Source organism: Humulus lupulus, chromosome 5 (genome assembly GCF_963169125.1).
Source record: "Humulus lupulus chromosome 5, drHumLupu1.1, whole genome shotgun sequence".
Classification (NCBI taxonomy): Eukaryota; Viridiplantae; Streptophyta; class Magnoliopsida; order Rosales; family Cannabaceae; genus Humulus; species Humulus lupulus.
Genome location: NC_084797.1, coordinates 22,051,416 through 22,064,057, shown reverse-complemented (window position 1 = coordinate 22,064,057; position 12,642 = coordinate 22,051,416). Strand labels below are relative to the sequence as shown.

The 12,642-nt window shown below is 38.9% G+C and overlaps 2 protein-coding genes and 1 non-coding gene across 3 annotated transcripts; 2 read left to right on the top strand and 1 right to left on the bottom strand.

Annotated features, from left to right (window-relative positions):
• Positions 1-1,678: 1,678 nt before the first annotated feature.
• On the bottom strand, positions 1,679-1,783 carry LOC133781076 (small nucleolar RNA R71). The gene has a single exon (XR_009869872.1). It is a non-coding gene; the product is annotated as a small nucleolar RNA R71 (small nucleolar RNA).
• Positions 1,784-6,187: 4,404 nt separating this feature from the next.
• On the top strand, positions 6,188-6,565 carry LOC133778946 (uncharacterized). Its single transcript, XM_062218957.1, has one exon. It carries the CDS (start codon positions 6,188-6,190, stop codon positions 6,563-6,565), a length of 378 nt encoding a protein of 125 aa, XP_062074941.1.
• Positions 6,566-8,080: 1,515 nt separating this feature from the next.
• Positions 8,081-11,467, top strand: LOC133778945 (extensin-like). Its single transcript, XM_062218956.1, has 3 exons — positions 8,081-8,631; positions 8,745-8,840; positions 11,371-11,467. Exons 1-3 carry the CDS (start codon positions 8,081-8,083, stop codon positions 11,465-11,467), a joined length of 744 nt encoding a protein of 247 aa, XP_062074940.1.
• Positions 11,468-12,642: the final 1,175 nt, after the last annotated feature.

The window sequence follows — 12,642 nt, the reverse complement described above, 5'->3', positions numbered from 1 at the left end:
CAATATTGTACTTACATGGCCAAATTGGGAAACCTAGATGTACTTAGAGAGGGTCAGTAGCACATTGAGGGAGCTCAGCCATTTTTGGAAAAGAAAATAGCAAGAAAGAAAGAAGGAAAACCCAGAAATCAGCCAAAAAAGAAGGAGGACGAAAAAGAGAAGCTCAAGCATCATTTGGATTTGTTCTTTCTTCTATTTCTAAACTTCATTTTATATTTCCTAGTTGATTTCTGCTCTGAATATTTATGTGCTGTATTGAATGTGGATTAATGTTTCTTAACTCGGCTATGAACTAATTTTTGTGTGGCTTGAATTGTTGATGAACCCTATGTTATAGTGTAGTAATTTCTTGCACCTTATTTTAGTGAAATCTCTCTTGTTCATTCAAGTGTGCTTATTATTAATCTCTTGTTGTTGTTTGGCCAGCAATGGCATGGTATTTAATTATGTTTGATGCTGGAAAGATTAAATGTAATGGGAAGAACTTGGATGACACAAGTCATAATCTAGGTTAGATTATGTTAGTAAGTAATATAGGGATGTGTTATTTGCCTTGTGTAACTTTTGATAATCGAACCTTGAATTTGCATTCTTAAATTTGATTTGGCATAGGAATATGTTTAATTAGGTAAAATAATTATTGTCATAAAAATTGGGAAAATTTTATGAGTGTTCAGTGAATTCTTGTTAACCTTGGAGTTTTGCTAAAATATTGTTGCAGCAATCTATTCAGGATAATCAACATAGGGGGAATCAATAATCCAAGTCCATTTTACAATCCATATATTTCTTTCAAAATTTCCTTGTTTAGTTTAGTTTATTTTTAGTATGTTTATCTCTTTAATATTTCGTTAGCTTATAAACAACATGTTCGATTGTTAGTACTTTTAAGTTGTTTAGTAATTGTTTTGCCTATTTTTCTATTTTTCAATCCCTGTGGAAATGATCTACTTATCACTATATTACTTGTGTGATTACGTGCACTTGCGTATTTAAAACCAAATATTATTTTTCACAACAAGTTTTTGGCACCGTTGCCGGGGATTGGAACTAGAAATTTGTGTAATATCAATTACTTGCAATTTAATTTTTTTTCTTTGTTGTTCTAACCTTGTTTGCTTGCTCTTGTATTTTCTCAGGGATCTACTATATGAACGAGCAAGAAGACATTGAACTATCTCCTTTTGACCTTGAGATTGAACGAACAGTTAGAAGAAGACTAAGGGAACAACGGGCTCAAATTCACCTTGCTATGGCTCAAGAAGGTGAAGGGGTTGAGGAAATTAGAGCTCAACCCATGCTTAATGCGACTGAGGGAGTTGTTAATGAAGCAGCCAATGCTAATAATGTCGTTAACGCGATTGCTATGGCCGATGATAGAGAAAGAGCCATAAGGGAGTACGCTGCCCCAATGTTTAATGAGCTGAATCCTTGTATTGTTAGGCCCAAAATTCAAGCTGCTCAGTTTAAGTTGAAGCCCGTGATGTTCCAAATATTGCAAACAATGGGTCAATTTAGTGGGCTGCCTACTAAGGATCCTCATCTTCATCTTCGTTCATTGTTGGAGATGAGCGATTCATTCAAGTTGCAAGGCGTTACTAAAGAGGCCCTAAGGTTGAAATTGTTTCCTTTCTCTTTGAGGGATCGAGCTAGAGCTTGGCTAAACGCCCTTCCTACCAACTCGAAATGAAATCATGTCTTTTCAGCAGTTAGAAGATGAATCCTTTTGTGAAGCTTGGGAGAGATTCAAAGAGTTATTGTGGAAGTGCCCACACCGTGGGATTCCACATTGTATACAAATGGAAACATTCTATAATGGGCTCAAGTCTTCCACTCACGTGGTGTTGGATGCTTCAGCTAATGGGGTTATTCTCTCTAAGTCCTACAATGAAGCCTATAAGATTTTGGAAAGGATTGCAAGCAAAAATTACCAATGGTCCAATGCTAGAGCCTCAACAAGTCGAAAAGTGGCTGGTGTACTTGAAGTGGATGCATTGACAACTTTGACCGCTCAAGTTTCATCCATGACTAACCTTCACAAGAACATGAGTTTGGGGGGAATGGTACAACCAGCTATTATGGGACAAGTTGTTGATGTGTCTTGTGTTTATTGTGGAAATGAGCACACATTTAAGAGTTGTCCTTCGAATCCTGCTTCGGTTTGTTATGTGGGGAATCAAAATGCCAACCGTAATAACCCATATTTAAACTATTATAATCTGGGCTGAAGGCAGCATCCAAACTTCTCATTGGGGGGGGGGGGGGGGGGGTCAAGGAGCTAATTCAAGCAGAGCACCAATGCAAAACAAGCCTACATATCCACCAGGGTTTTCTCAACAACAACTAAGAGCTCAACCACCTCATCCTAAAGTGTCTCAATCAAGCTCTTTAGAGAGTTTAATGAAAGAATATATGGTGAAGAATGATTTTGTGATTCAGTGCCAAGCGACATCCTTGAGGAATCTAGAGATTCAAGTGGGGCAACTAGCTAATGAGCTAAGGAATAGACCACAAGGTACCTTGCCTAGTGATACAGAAAATCCAAGGAGAGATGGTAAGGAGCATTGCAAGGCGGTTACCTTGAGGAGTGGTAAAAATCTGGAGTTGACTGAGGATAATTCTAAGAGAAACAGCGAGCCCACTTCAATCCAAAGTAGTGTGGAAAGGGAAGACGGAGTTGTAAGTTCGAAAATGTCAAATGCTTATCCTGAAGCAATTGCTGCAGCAATTACTCAGCAAAATGTAACAGAGAAGACTATGAGCAAGCCACCTCCACCATTTCCTCAGCAATTTCAAAAGCAACAGCAAGATGGTCAATTCCAAAGATTTTTAGATGTTTTGAAATAGCTTCACATTAATATACCGTTGGTGGAAGCTTTGGAACAAATGCCCAACTATGTGAAATTTTTTTAAGGATGTTTTAACTAAGAAGAGGAGGCTTGGAGAATTTGAAACGGTGGCTTTGACTGAAGGTTGTAGTGCTATATTGAAGAATAAAATTCCTCCTAAATTGAAAGATCCAGGCAACTTCACAATTCCTTGTTCTATTGGTGGTAGAGATGTTGGTAGAGAACTTTGTGACTTGGGGGCTAGTATCAATTTGATGCCCATGTCGATTTTCAAGAAGTTGGGAATTGGAGAAGCAAGACCAACCACAGTCACTTTGCAATTAGCGGATTGATCTATGGCACATCCGGAAGGCAAGATTGAAGATATACTTGTGCAAGTTGATAAATTCATTTTCCGGCCGATTTCATCATTCTTGATTATGAAGTGGATAAAGATGTTCCTATTATCTTGGGTAGACCATTTCTAGCTACCGGGAGGACTTTGATTGATGTACAAAAAGGGGAGCTTACTATAAGGGTGAATGACCAACAAGTGACTTTTAATGTGTTCAACGCTATGAAGTTTCCGGATGAGATTGAGGAATGCTCTCGACTGAGTGTAATTGAGTCCATTGTCTTTGAAACATTCCACAAGGTAGCTTTTAAATATGGAATAGGGGTGAGGTCACTTGAAGAGCTTGAAGACTTAAGTGAAGAGGAAAAAAACCAAGTTACATGGGTGGAGTCAAAGCAACCCTTTACTAAATTTAGGAGGCCGTTGGAGTCCTTGGACTTTTCGGAAGGGAATTTTAAGCCTCCTAAGCCCTCTATTCAAGAGCCACCAAAGTTAGAGTTGAAGCCTTTGCACAATCACTTTAAGTATGCCTATTTGAGAGATAATGAGACTTTGCTCGTGATTATTTCAGCCATGTTAGGAGCTGACAAAGAGTGGCTGTTGCTGGATGTTTTGAAGAGATACACAAGGGCCATTGGTTGGACCATGGCGGATATCAAGGGTATAAGATCCTCATTTTGTATGCATAAATTTTTTTTGGAAGATTGATGTAATAATTCTGCTGAGCAGCATCGAAGGCTTAATCTTATCATGAAGGAAGTGGTTAGAAAAGAGATAACAAAATGGCTCGATTATGGAATCGTTTACCCAATTTCGGATAGTTCTTGGGTCAGCCCGATTGAGTGTGTTCCTAGAGTCACAGTGGTGGCTAATGAGAATAATGATTTGATTCCACAAGGACATTGACAGGGTGGCGTGTTTGCATGGACTACTGAAAGCTGAATAAACCTACTCGAAAAGACCACTTCCCGCTGCCATTCATTGATCAAATGCTTAATCGGTTGGCGGGAAAGGAGTTTTATTGTTTTCTTGACGGGTATTCAAGCTATAATCAGATTTCCATTGCGCCAGAAGACCAAGAGAAGAATACCTTCACTTGTCCTTATGGCACTTTTTCCTTTAGAAGGATGACGTTTGAGTTGTGCAATAATCCCACCACTTTCCAACGTTGTATGATGGCAATTTTTCAGATATGGTGGAAAAGTCTCTTGAAGTCTTCATGGACAATTTTTCAGTATTTGGTGAGTCCTTTGACATTTGTTTGGCTAACTTGGAGCAAGTCTTGGCGAGATATGAAAAAACAAACTTGGTACTCAATTGGGAAAAATGTCATTTCATGGTACAAGAAGGCATTGTTTTGGGCCATAGAATTTCTAACAAGGGCATAGAAGTGGATATAGCAAAGCTTGAAGTCATTGAAAAATTACCACCACCTACTACAATCAAGGGGATTATAAGTTTTTTAGGGCACGCGGGTTTCTATAGGAGGTTTATAAAAGATTTTTCAAAGATCTCCAAGCCCCTTTGTTCCTTATTTGAGCAAAATCGAGTATTTGAGTTCACCAAGTAGTGTCAAGAAGCATTTGTGACTTTGAAGAAAGCTCTTATCACCACACCCATCATTGTAGCTCCGGATTGGTCTTTTCCTTTTGAATTGATGTGCGATGCTAGTGACTTTGCTGTGGGGGCCGTACTTGGGCAGCGATAAGAGAAGTTCTTTCATTCCATTTATTATGGAAGCAAGATATTAGCCGATGCTCAATTGAACTATACCACCACCGAGAAAGAACATTTGGCAGTGGTGTTTGCTTTTGACAAGTTTAGAGCTTATCTTGTGGGGAATAAAGTGGTGGTTCACACTGATCATTCAGCGATTAAGTATCTAATAGCCAAGAAGGATGCTAAACCAAGACTTATTCGATGGGTGTTGCTTCTTCAAGAATTTGACATGGAAATTCAGGATAGAAAAGGAATGGAGAACCAAGTGGCTGACCATTTATCTAGACTTGAAGCTGGTAGTGAAAAACAAGGTGAAGGGCCTATTAGAGAGACATTCCCCGATGAGCAATTGTTGGTTGTGAACCAAGTCACTGCACCATGGTACGCTGATTTTGCCAACTATTTGGTGAGTGGTTTACAACCACCTGATTTAAATAGGCAGCAACTCAAGAAATTCATTCATGATGTGAGATTTTATTATTGGGATGGGCCCTATTTGTACAAGCAATGTCCAGATCGAATCATGAGGTGTTGTGTGCCGGAGGATGAAGTTTCAAGTATACTAAAGCATTGTCATTCAGCTCCCTATGGTGGACATTTTGGTGGGCAAAGGACATCGGCTAAGGTTTTTCAATCGGGGTACCATTGGCCTTCTATCTTCAAGGATGCTCATGACTTTGCTAAAAGATGTGATCGATGCCAACGTGTTGGAAATATTTTAGCAAGGAGTGAAATTCCCTTGAATTGCATCCTTGAAGTGGAATTTTTGGATGTTTGGGGAATCGATTTCATGGGGTCATTTCCACCGTCATTCAGAAATTTGTATATCTTGGTGGTTGTTGACTATGTCTTTAAGTGGGTTGAAGCAGTGGCAAGTCCTACTAATGATTCCAAGGTGGTCATGAAGTTCTTACATAAGCATGTTTTCACCTACTTTGACACTCCAAGGGCACTTATAAGTGATGAAGGCACCCATTTTGTGAACAAGATTTTGGCAGTTTTGTTAGACAAATATAGTGTGAAACACAAGATTGCTATAGCCTACCACCCTCAAACAAATGGTCAAGCAAAAATATCAAATAGGGAGATAACGGGAGTCCTAGAGAAAGTGGTGAATCCTAGTAGAAAGGATTGGTCTCAACAATTGGATGATGCTCTTTGGGCCTATAGAACGACTTTCAAAACTCCTTTGGGGATGTTACCATATCGTTTGGTTTTTGGGAAAGCTTGACATTTGCTCGTTGAGTTGGAGCATAAGGCATATTGGGCCACTAAGAAGTTGAATATGGATCTCCAAGCTGCTAGAGAAGCTCGAAAGTTACAATTAAATGAGTTGGAGGAGATGATGTTTTTCTCCTATGAAAATGCTAAGCTGTACAAGGATAAAACTAAGAGGTGGCATGACCAGAAAATTCAAGCTCGAGTCTTTGAGAAGGGGCAGAAAGTGTTACTCTTCAACTCACGCTTGAAGTTGTTTCCTGGAAAATTGAAGTCCCACTGGTTAGGCCCATTCACCATTGTGAAAGTTTACCCCTTTGGAGCAGTTGAAGTTCGAGAAGATCAATTTGGAAGGGAATTCAAAGTGAATGGGCATCGTTTGAAACATTATTGGGGAGGTGAGGTCGACCGCAAGAAGACCTCCATCACTTTGGAGGATCCTTAAAGTCGTTATTTTTGGTTGTCAAGTGATTCAGGCACGAATTATAAGACAACCCAAAAAGGAAAAAGTGTAAAATAATATGTATATAAAAAACAAAGAAAAAAAAATATAAATATATATAAGTAGTTGTTGTTCTTCTAATTTCTTTTAGTTCTTTAGTTTAATTTCATGTGATTATGTTATTTTTAGAAGTAGTATTACTTTTGTTCTTGTGTTTCACGGGTTACAAGGTGAAAATTTTGCATTCTGGAAGCCAGTTCTGGGTCTGATGGTTTTGCGAATTTTTTGCTTCAACAAACAGGGAGCAAAAATTCTCGAAATAACGAAGGGGTTACATCAAATTTTGGTTGCTGAAGCAAAACTTAGGCAAAATGGTGGCAATTTGGGCAGGCACAAGTCAGGGGCGTGTTTCGTTAATATATATATATATATATGCATACATATATAATTCTATATATATGTGTGCAAAATATATATAGAAATATACATATATACAGAAAAATAAATAAATAACATAATATATATATTACTAAATATAGATATTATATATATATAAATAAAATGCCCCATGTACCCTATTCACCTTCGGCAGCCACCATCAAATACACTCTCACATAAACCCTCCCCCATCACCACCATCATTATCTCCCTACATCCACGAGTGAACAGTCACCCCGCACCTCACAGCCCACTAGATCCGTCCCAGCTTGAGCCCCTAAGCGAGTTTGCCCTGCCTACCCAAGCCACCCACACCTTTCCTCCGAGAGCCCACTTGCTATTTTGGTCAGACGCAACACCAAGCCCTAGCCCAGGCGTCTCCGAGTCTCGGAACCTAGGCGCAGCTTCAGAAGCGCACCACGCAGAGGCGCGACTTCACCAGGTGCCTAGCCTCGTCCACAAGCTACTTCGCCTAACCCAACTCGGCATCCCAGCATCTCCTAGCCAGCACCGAGCACAAACATCACCGAGCCTAGGCACCTCAAGACAACGTTGAGCATCGACCAAACCGAGCCCAAACACCACAACTCCATTCATGCACCACGCAGAGGCGCGTGTTCTCCAGGCACCTAGCCCTGTCCACAAGCTTCTGTGCCTAAACCCACTCGGTGCTCAGGCACATCCGAGCCAGACCGAGCATTAGGCAGCACCGAGTATAAACCAAAGCAAGCCTTGGCTCAGTTCAAAATTTTCCTACACTGTGAGTTACACTGGGATTTTGGAAATTTTACACAGGCCCATACAATTTGTTCTCTGAGATTACTCCTGGGTAATTCTTCATTTTATTTTGCCTCTCTACTTGTCAATGGTGCCTCTGCTGTGAATATTGTTGGGTTCTCTGCTAGTATTTGATTTTGGGGCCAGCTATTGGAACATTTGTTGACAGTGTTGTTCACGTGTTGTTATACTGTTTTGTTGTTCTGGTGCTGTCAATTGCTAAGCAGTTATATTTGGTGTGTGGGTGCCTGGTTCAGTTGTTGTGTTGCGGCTTTGTGATCTATTTAGTTCCTTTTTTCTACCATGGCCACCAAAACAAGAGCACAGAGAAGGAAATCCAAACCATCATCTACCCCACCACCAACCAAGAAGAGTACCAAGGTCCCAAGCTCTTCCCCACCACCAGCCAAAAAGAAATCCACTGACCCAAGCTCTGTACCACCACCAGCCAAACAGATTCCCTTTGTCCCAAACACTACCCCACTACCATTGCCTTCCCCGGCCACTGTCAATGACCCTACCACCATCACTACCAAACCAGCAACTAAGACAAAACCTACCATACAAAAATCCAAAAGGCCAACAAAGCCTGCATCAGCCGCACCTCCACCCAAGACACAAAAGACCTCCGCTACCACCAAAGCTACACCCCAGCCAAAACCTACTGTTGTACCAACCCCAAGCACCAAGAAAAATCTGGTCCTTTCAGGTCCCACTAAGAAATTTGTTTTTGCTCAAGCCAGAGCAAAATATGAGTCCATTAAGACAAATAAGTTGCTCCCCAAAAAAGGATTTTTGCCTACCACAATTGGGAAACTTCCTATCAAAAACCAAAGCATGCTATCATTCCATTGGTGCGTGAGTTTTAAGCTAACATGGCATCCTCTCCAAATTCTGAAGTGATTGTTCGAGGAAAGGTTGTTTCATTTTCTGGTGAGGCTATTAACTCAGTATTTGGGTTGGACAGTTTTGAGTGCGCTGTCTATAATGATATGGTAGTGGCCCCTACACTAGACAATTTTAACAAGGCACTGCAGCTTGTCGCATCTCCCGGCACTCAATGGTGTGTTTCTTTCGATGGTGTGCACACTTTGTTTCACACCTCTATTTTACCTAAAGCTGGAGTGTGGTTGCATTTCCTCAAGTGACGTCTGTTGCCTACCACACATGACACTACGGTATCCAAAGAGTGGGTACTTTTGTTATATTGTATGCTGGCTGGTTTAAGTATCGATGTGGGCAAGTTGATCACAAGGCAGATTTTTAGTTGTGCCAAGAAGAAAAAGGGCAAGTTATTCTTTCCATCGCTCATCGTACAGTTGTGCCTTCGAGCTGGGTTGCCTTCTGCGTCCACTAAGAATGTGCTCTTTGAGTGCCGGGACATTGACTTCATCATCACTATTCAGAGTTGCGAGCCTGTATCTGTAGCTGGGCCATCCACAGCACCTCCACCCACTCCCCCCCTTGCGCCCACACTCGATGACCTTCTTGTTCAGCAACGGGAACTTCTTCGGAGGATGGTGTCCCTTGAAACTCAGCAGCACGCCTACTAGAAGTAGCCAAACAGCGGGATGCAGCGTTTATCAAGTCTCTTCAGCGAAACTTCACCAAAGCTACTGCTACATTTCCTGCTTTCCCCAGCTCTATTTTGGAGGATTGGACCACTCCAGCCGTTCACGATGACCCTGTTCCTTCGGATGCCAATTCCAAGGAATAGGAATGGGGAGCCTCTTTAACCCACCTTTTGTTCTGAATTTCTAATTTTGCATTTAATTTCTGTTTTGGATTATCCTGTTGTTTACTTTTTGTAGTTTATTGTTTAGTCTTTGTTTGTTTTGTCTTGCTGGATATTGTGTCTGTGTCTTGTTGATTAGTTGATCTTTTGAGGATAATCTTTGTTTTTGTTAGTGTTTAACTAGGGGGCTCGTTGACGACTTTGCAAAACTTCAAAAATATAATCAATCTAAGTTGAAGTTGAATGTCTTTCTTTCTTAAGTTTGAAACTAAATTCTTTGGGTGTGAATGTTGCTAGCAATTGATTGTTGAAAGTGTTTCTCTTTTTAGTGTGTGCATAGCTTGATTAAACATTTTTGAGACCCTAGAAAGAGCCAGTTTCTTGTGAGAGCTTAAGTTTCTAGAATTACTTAGTGAGTTTCCTTGAGGCGAAATCCTAGACAACATCACCCCGATGAAATGATTTAGGCCATCCTTGGACCGTTTGAGCCTTTGCAGCCTACCTTTTATGAATTTTTATCCCTAGTCACCCCATTGAGCTTAAGTGTCACTTTTCTTTCTTAGCCACTCATTAGCCTAGCTTTACATATATATAATCACCTCTTTTCACCACAACCCTTTAGCACCTTGATCTTGATAGGATTGATTTGTTGTTGCATTTTAGGGGGTTGAGAGGAGTTGAGTGTGCAAGAGAAAATTGGGTGAGCGTTTTCCTTTTCTTCTTTTGCTTGTTTTCACCACTGGGGAAAATGTTGATTTTAAGTTTGGGGGGAGAGTGTGTCATCATTTTTCTTGTTCTCTTGTCATCTATTTGTTTATCTTTATTCTAAAAAAATAGAAAATCCAAAAAAAAAAATTTAAGAGTGCACTCCCTTGCATAAAAGCACCTTAAAAAAATCAGAAAAGAAAAAGAAAGCAAAAAGTATGTAAGTTTGTAAATAAGTTTGGAGGTGTAACTCTCCAAATAAAATAAAAGTTGTTTTAGTTTTTGTCTTTGTATGTTAGTAATAAAGGTTAGTGGCAAGATTTATGTTGTGTTGTGGGGTTTTCTTTGGGGAAATTAATGTGTGCATTTATGTATTTAGGTCCTAGAAAGATGGAGGTGCTTAGGGTGATTTGAGCCAAAAATTTATCTCTCTTATCCTACCTTCACCCTAGCCTATCATTACAGGCTTGATAAAGTCCTATTGATCTTTGGTGTGGTGTTTGTCTACATTAGTGGAGAGGAAATCACTAAGTAACTTATAGAGACATTATTTAAGCTTTAGGACCAAGATCTAGCTTGATTTTTGGTGATTGAAAATGTTTAGGAAAAGTTATGCATGCACTAAAGGGTAAAAAATTTTATTCATATTTTGGCAGTAACATTAATATTTGAAGAATTTGGTTTGAATCTTGTGAAAGATTGAAATTCAGCTTCTCTTATTCAAAATAAAATTTCCTGAGAGCTTTCCCCATTTTACCATTGGCAAAGCAAAGTTTGTCCACTGTTGTTGTGTCTTGTTTTTGTTGTTTAGTTTGTGCCCTTTATGTCTTTTTGTTATTTGTGCCTTATTTTTAGTGTCACACTCGAGAACGAGTAATGTCATAAGTTTAAGGGTGTGATAACTCTTGAATAAAGAGTTATTTCATGTGCTTTTGAACTTATAATTGTGAAAAAAAATTGTGGGTGATGTTAGTTTATTATTAGCTTTTGTAGCTAACTTTTGTGTTTTATTGATCTTAGTTAAGTTTAGTTATTCTTTTAGTTTTTAATAGCTTATGGGTTGAAGACAATAGTTTCATGGATAGATACTTGTACAAAGAATGATCTAACATGTGAAACTATCTAAGTTGAATTTTGATTGTTGAATTATCAGGTTTGCAGCAGCAAAGCAGATTTTGCTGAAGCATTTTGAGCAGGCTGCTTTTGGACACCTAGGCGCACTTAGAAATTCAATGAGTGAGCTAGAATAGTTGCTGAGGTGGCAAGTACAGAAAACATGAGTCAAAAATTGGAAGTAAATGTCAAAAGAAAATAGGAGACCCACGTATATACAAAAAGGAGGGGCAATATTGTACTTACATGGCCAAATTGGGAAACCTAGATGTACTTAGAGAGGGTCAGTCGCACATTGAGGGAGCTCAGCCATTTTGGAAAAGAAAACAACAAGAAAGAAAGAAGGAAAACCCAGAAATCAGCCAAAAAAGGAGGACGAAAAAGAGAAGCTCAAGCATCATTTGGATTTGTTCTTTCTTCTATTTCTAAACTTCATTTTATATTTCCTAGTTGATTTCTGCTCTAAATATTTATGGGCTGTATTGAATGTGGATTAATGTTTCTTAACTCGGCCATGAACTAATTTTTGTGTGGCTTGAATTGTTGATGAACCCTATGTTATAGTGTAGTAATTTCTTGCACCTTATTTTATTGAAATCTCTCTTGTTCATTCAAGTGTGCTTATTATTAATCTCTTGTTGTTGTTTGGCCAGAAATGGTAAGGTATTTAATTATGTTTGATGCTGGAAAGATTAAATGTAATGGGAAGAACTTGGATGACACAAGTCATAATCTAGGTTAGATTATGTTAGTAAGTAACATAGGGATGTGTTATTTGCCTTGTGTAAATTTTAAGAATTGAACCTTGAATTTGCATTCTTAAATCTGATTTGGCATAGGAATATGTTTAATTAGGTAAAAGAATTAATGTCATACAATTTGGGAAAGTTTTATGAGTGTTTAGTAAATTCTTGTTAACCTAGGAGTTTTGCTAAAATATTGTTGCAACAATCTGTTCAGGATAATCAACATAGGGGGAATCAATAATTCAAGTCCATTTTACAATCCATATATTTCTTTCAAAATCTCCTTGTTTAGTTCAGTATTTTTATCTCTTTTAATATTTCGTTAGCTTATAAACAACCCGTTTGATTGTTAGTACTTTTAAGTTGTTTAGTAATTGTTTTGCCTATTTTTCTATTTTGCAATCCCTGTGGAGACGATCTACTTATCACTGTATTACTTGTGTGATTACATGCACTTGCGTATTTAAAACCAAATATTATTTTTCACAACACGGATATTACAATGTGTATCTGCTGTAAGCATCTACAAAACTAATATAGTAAGAGTAGCCATATGAAGATGTATT

Excerpts from the sequence above, each read along its gene's own strand:
- LOC133778946 (XM_062218957.1), top strand. The coding sequence starts at position 6,188 with ATGGATCTCCAAGCTGCTAGAGAAGCTCGAAAGTTACAATTAAATGAG.
- LOC133778945 (XM_062218956.1), top strand. The coding sequence starts at position 8,081 with ATGGCCACCAAAACAAGAGCACAGAGAAGGAAATCCAAACCATCATCT. Across the intron at positions 8,632-8,744 it reads AGCATGCTATCATTCCATTG|TTTTGAGTGCGCTGTCTATA; the intron begins GTGCGTGAGTTT and ends TGGGTTGGACAG. Across the intron at positions 8,841-11,370 it reads GCATCTCCCGGCACTCAATG|GTTTGCAGCAGCAAAGCAGA; the intron begins GTGTGTTTCTTT and ends TTGAATTATCAG.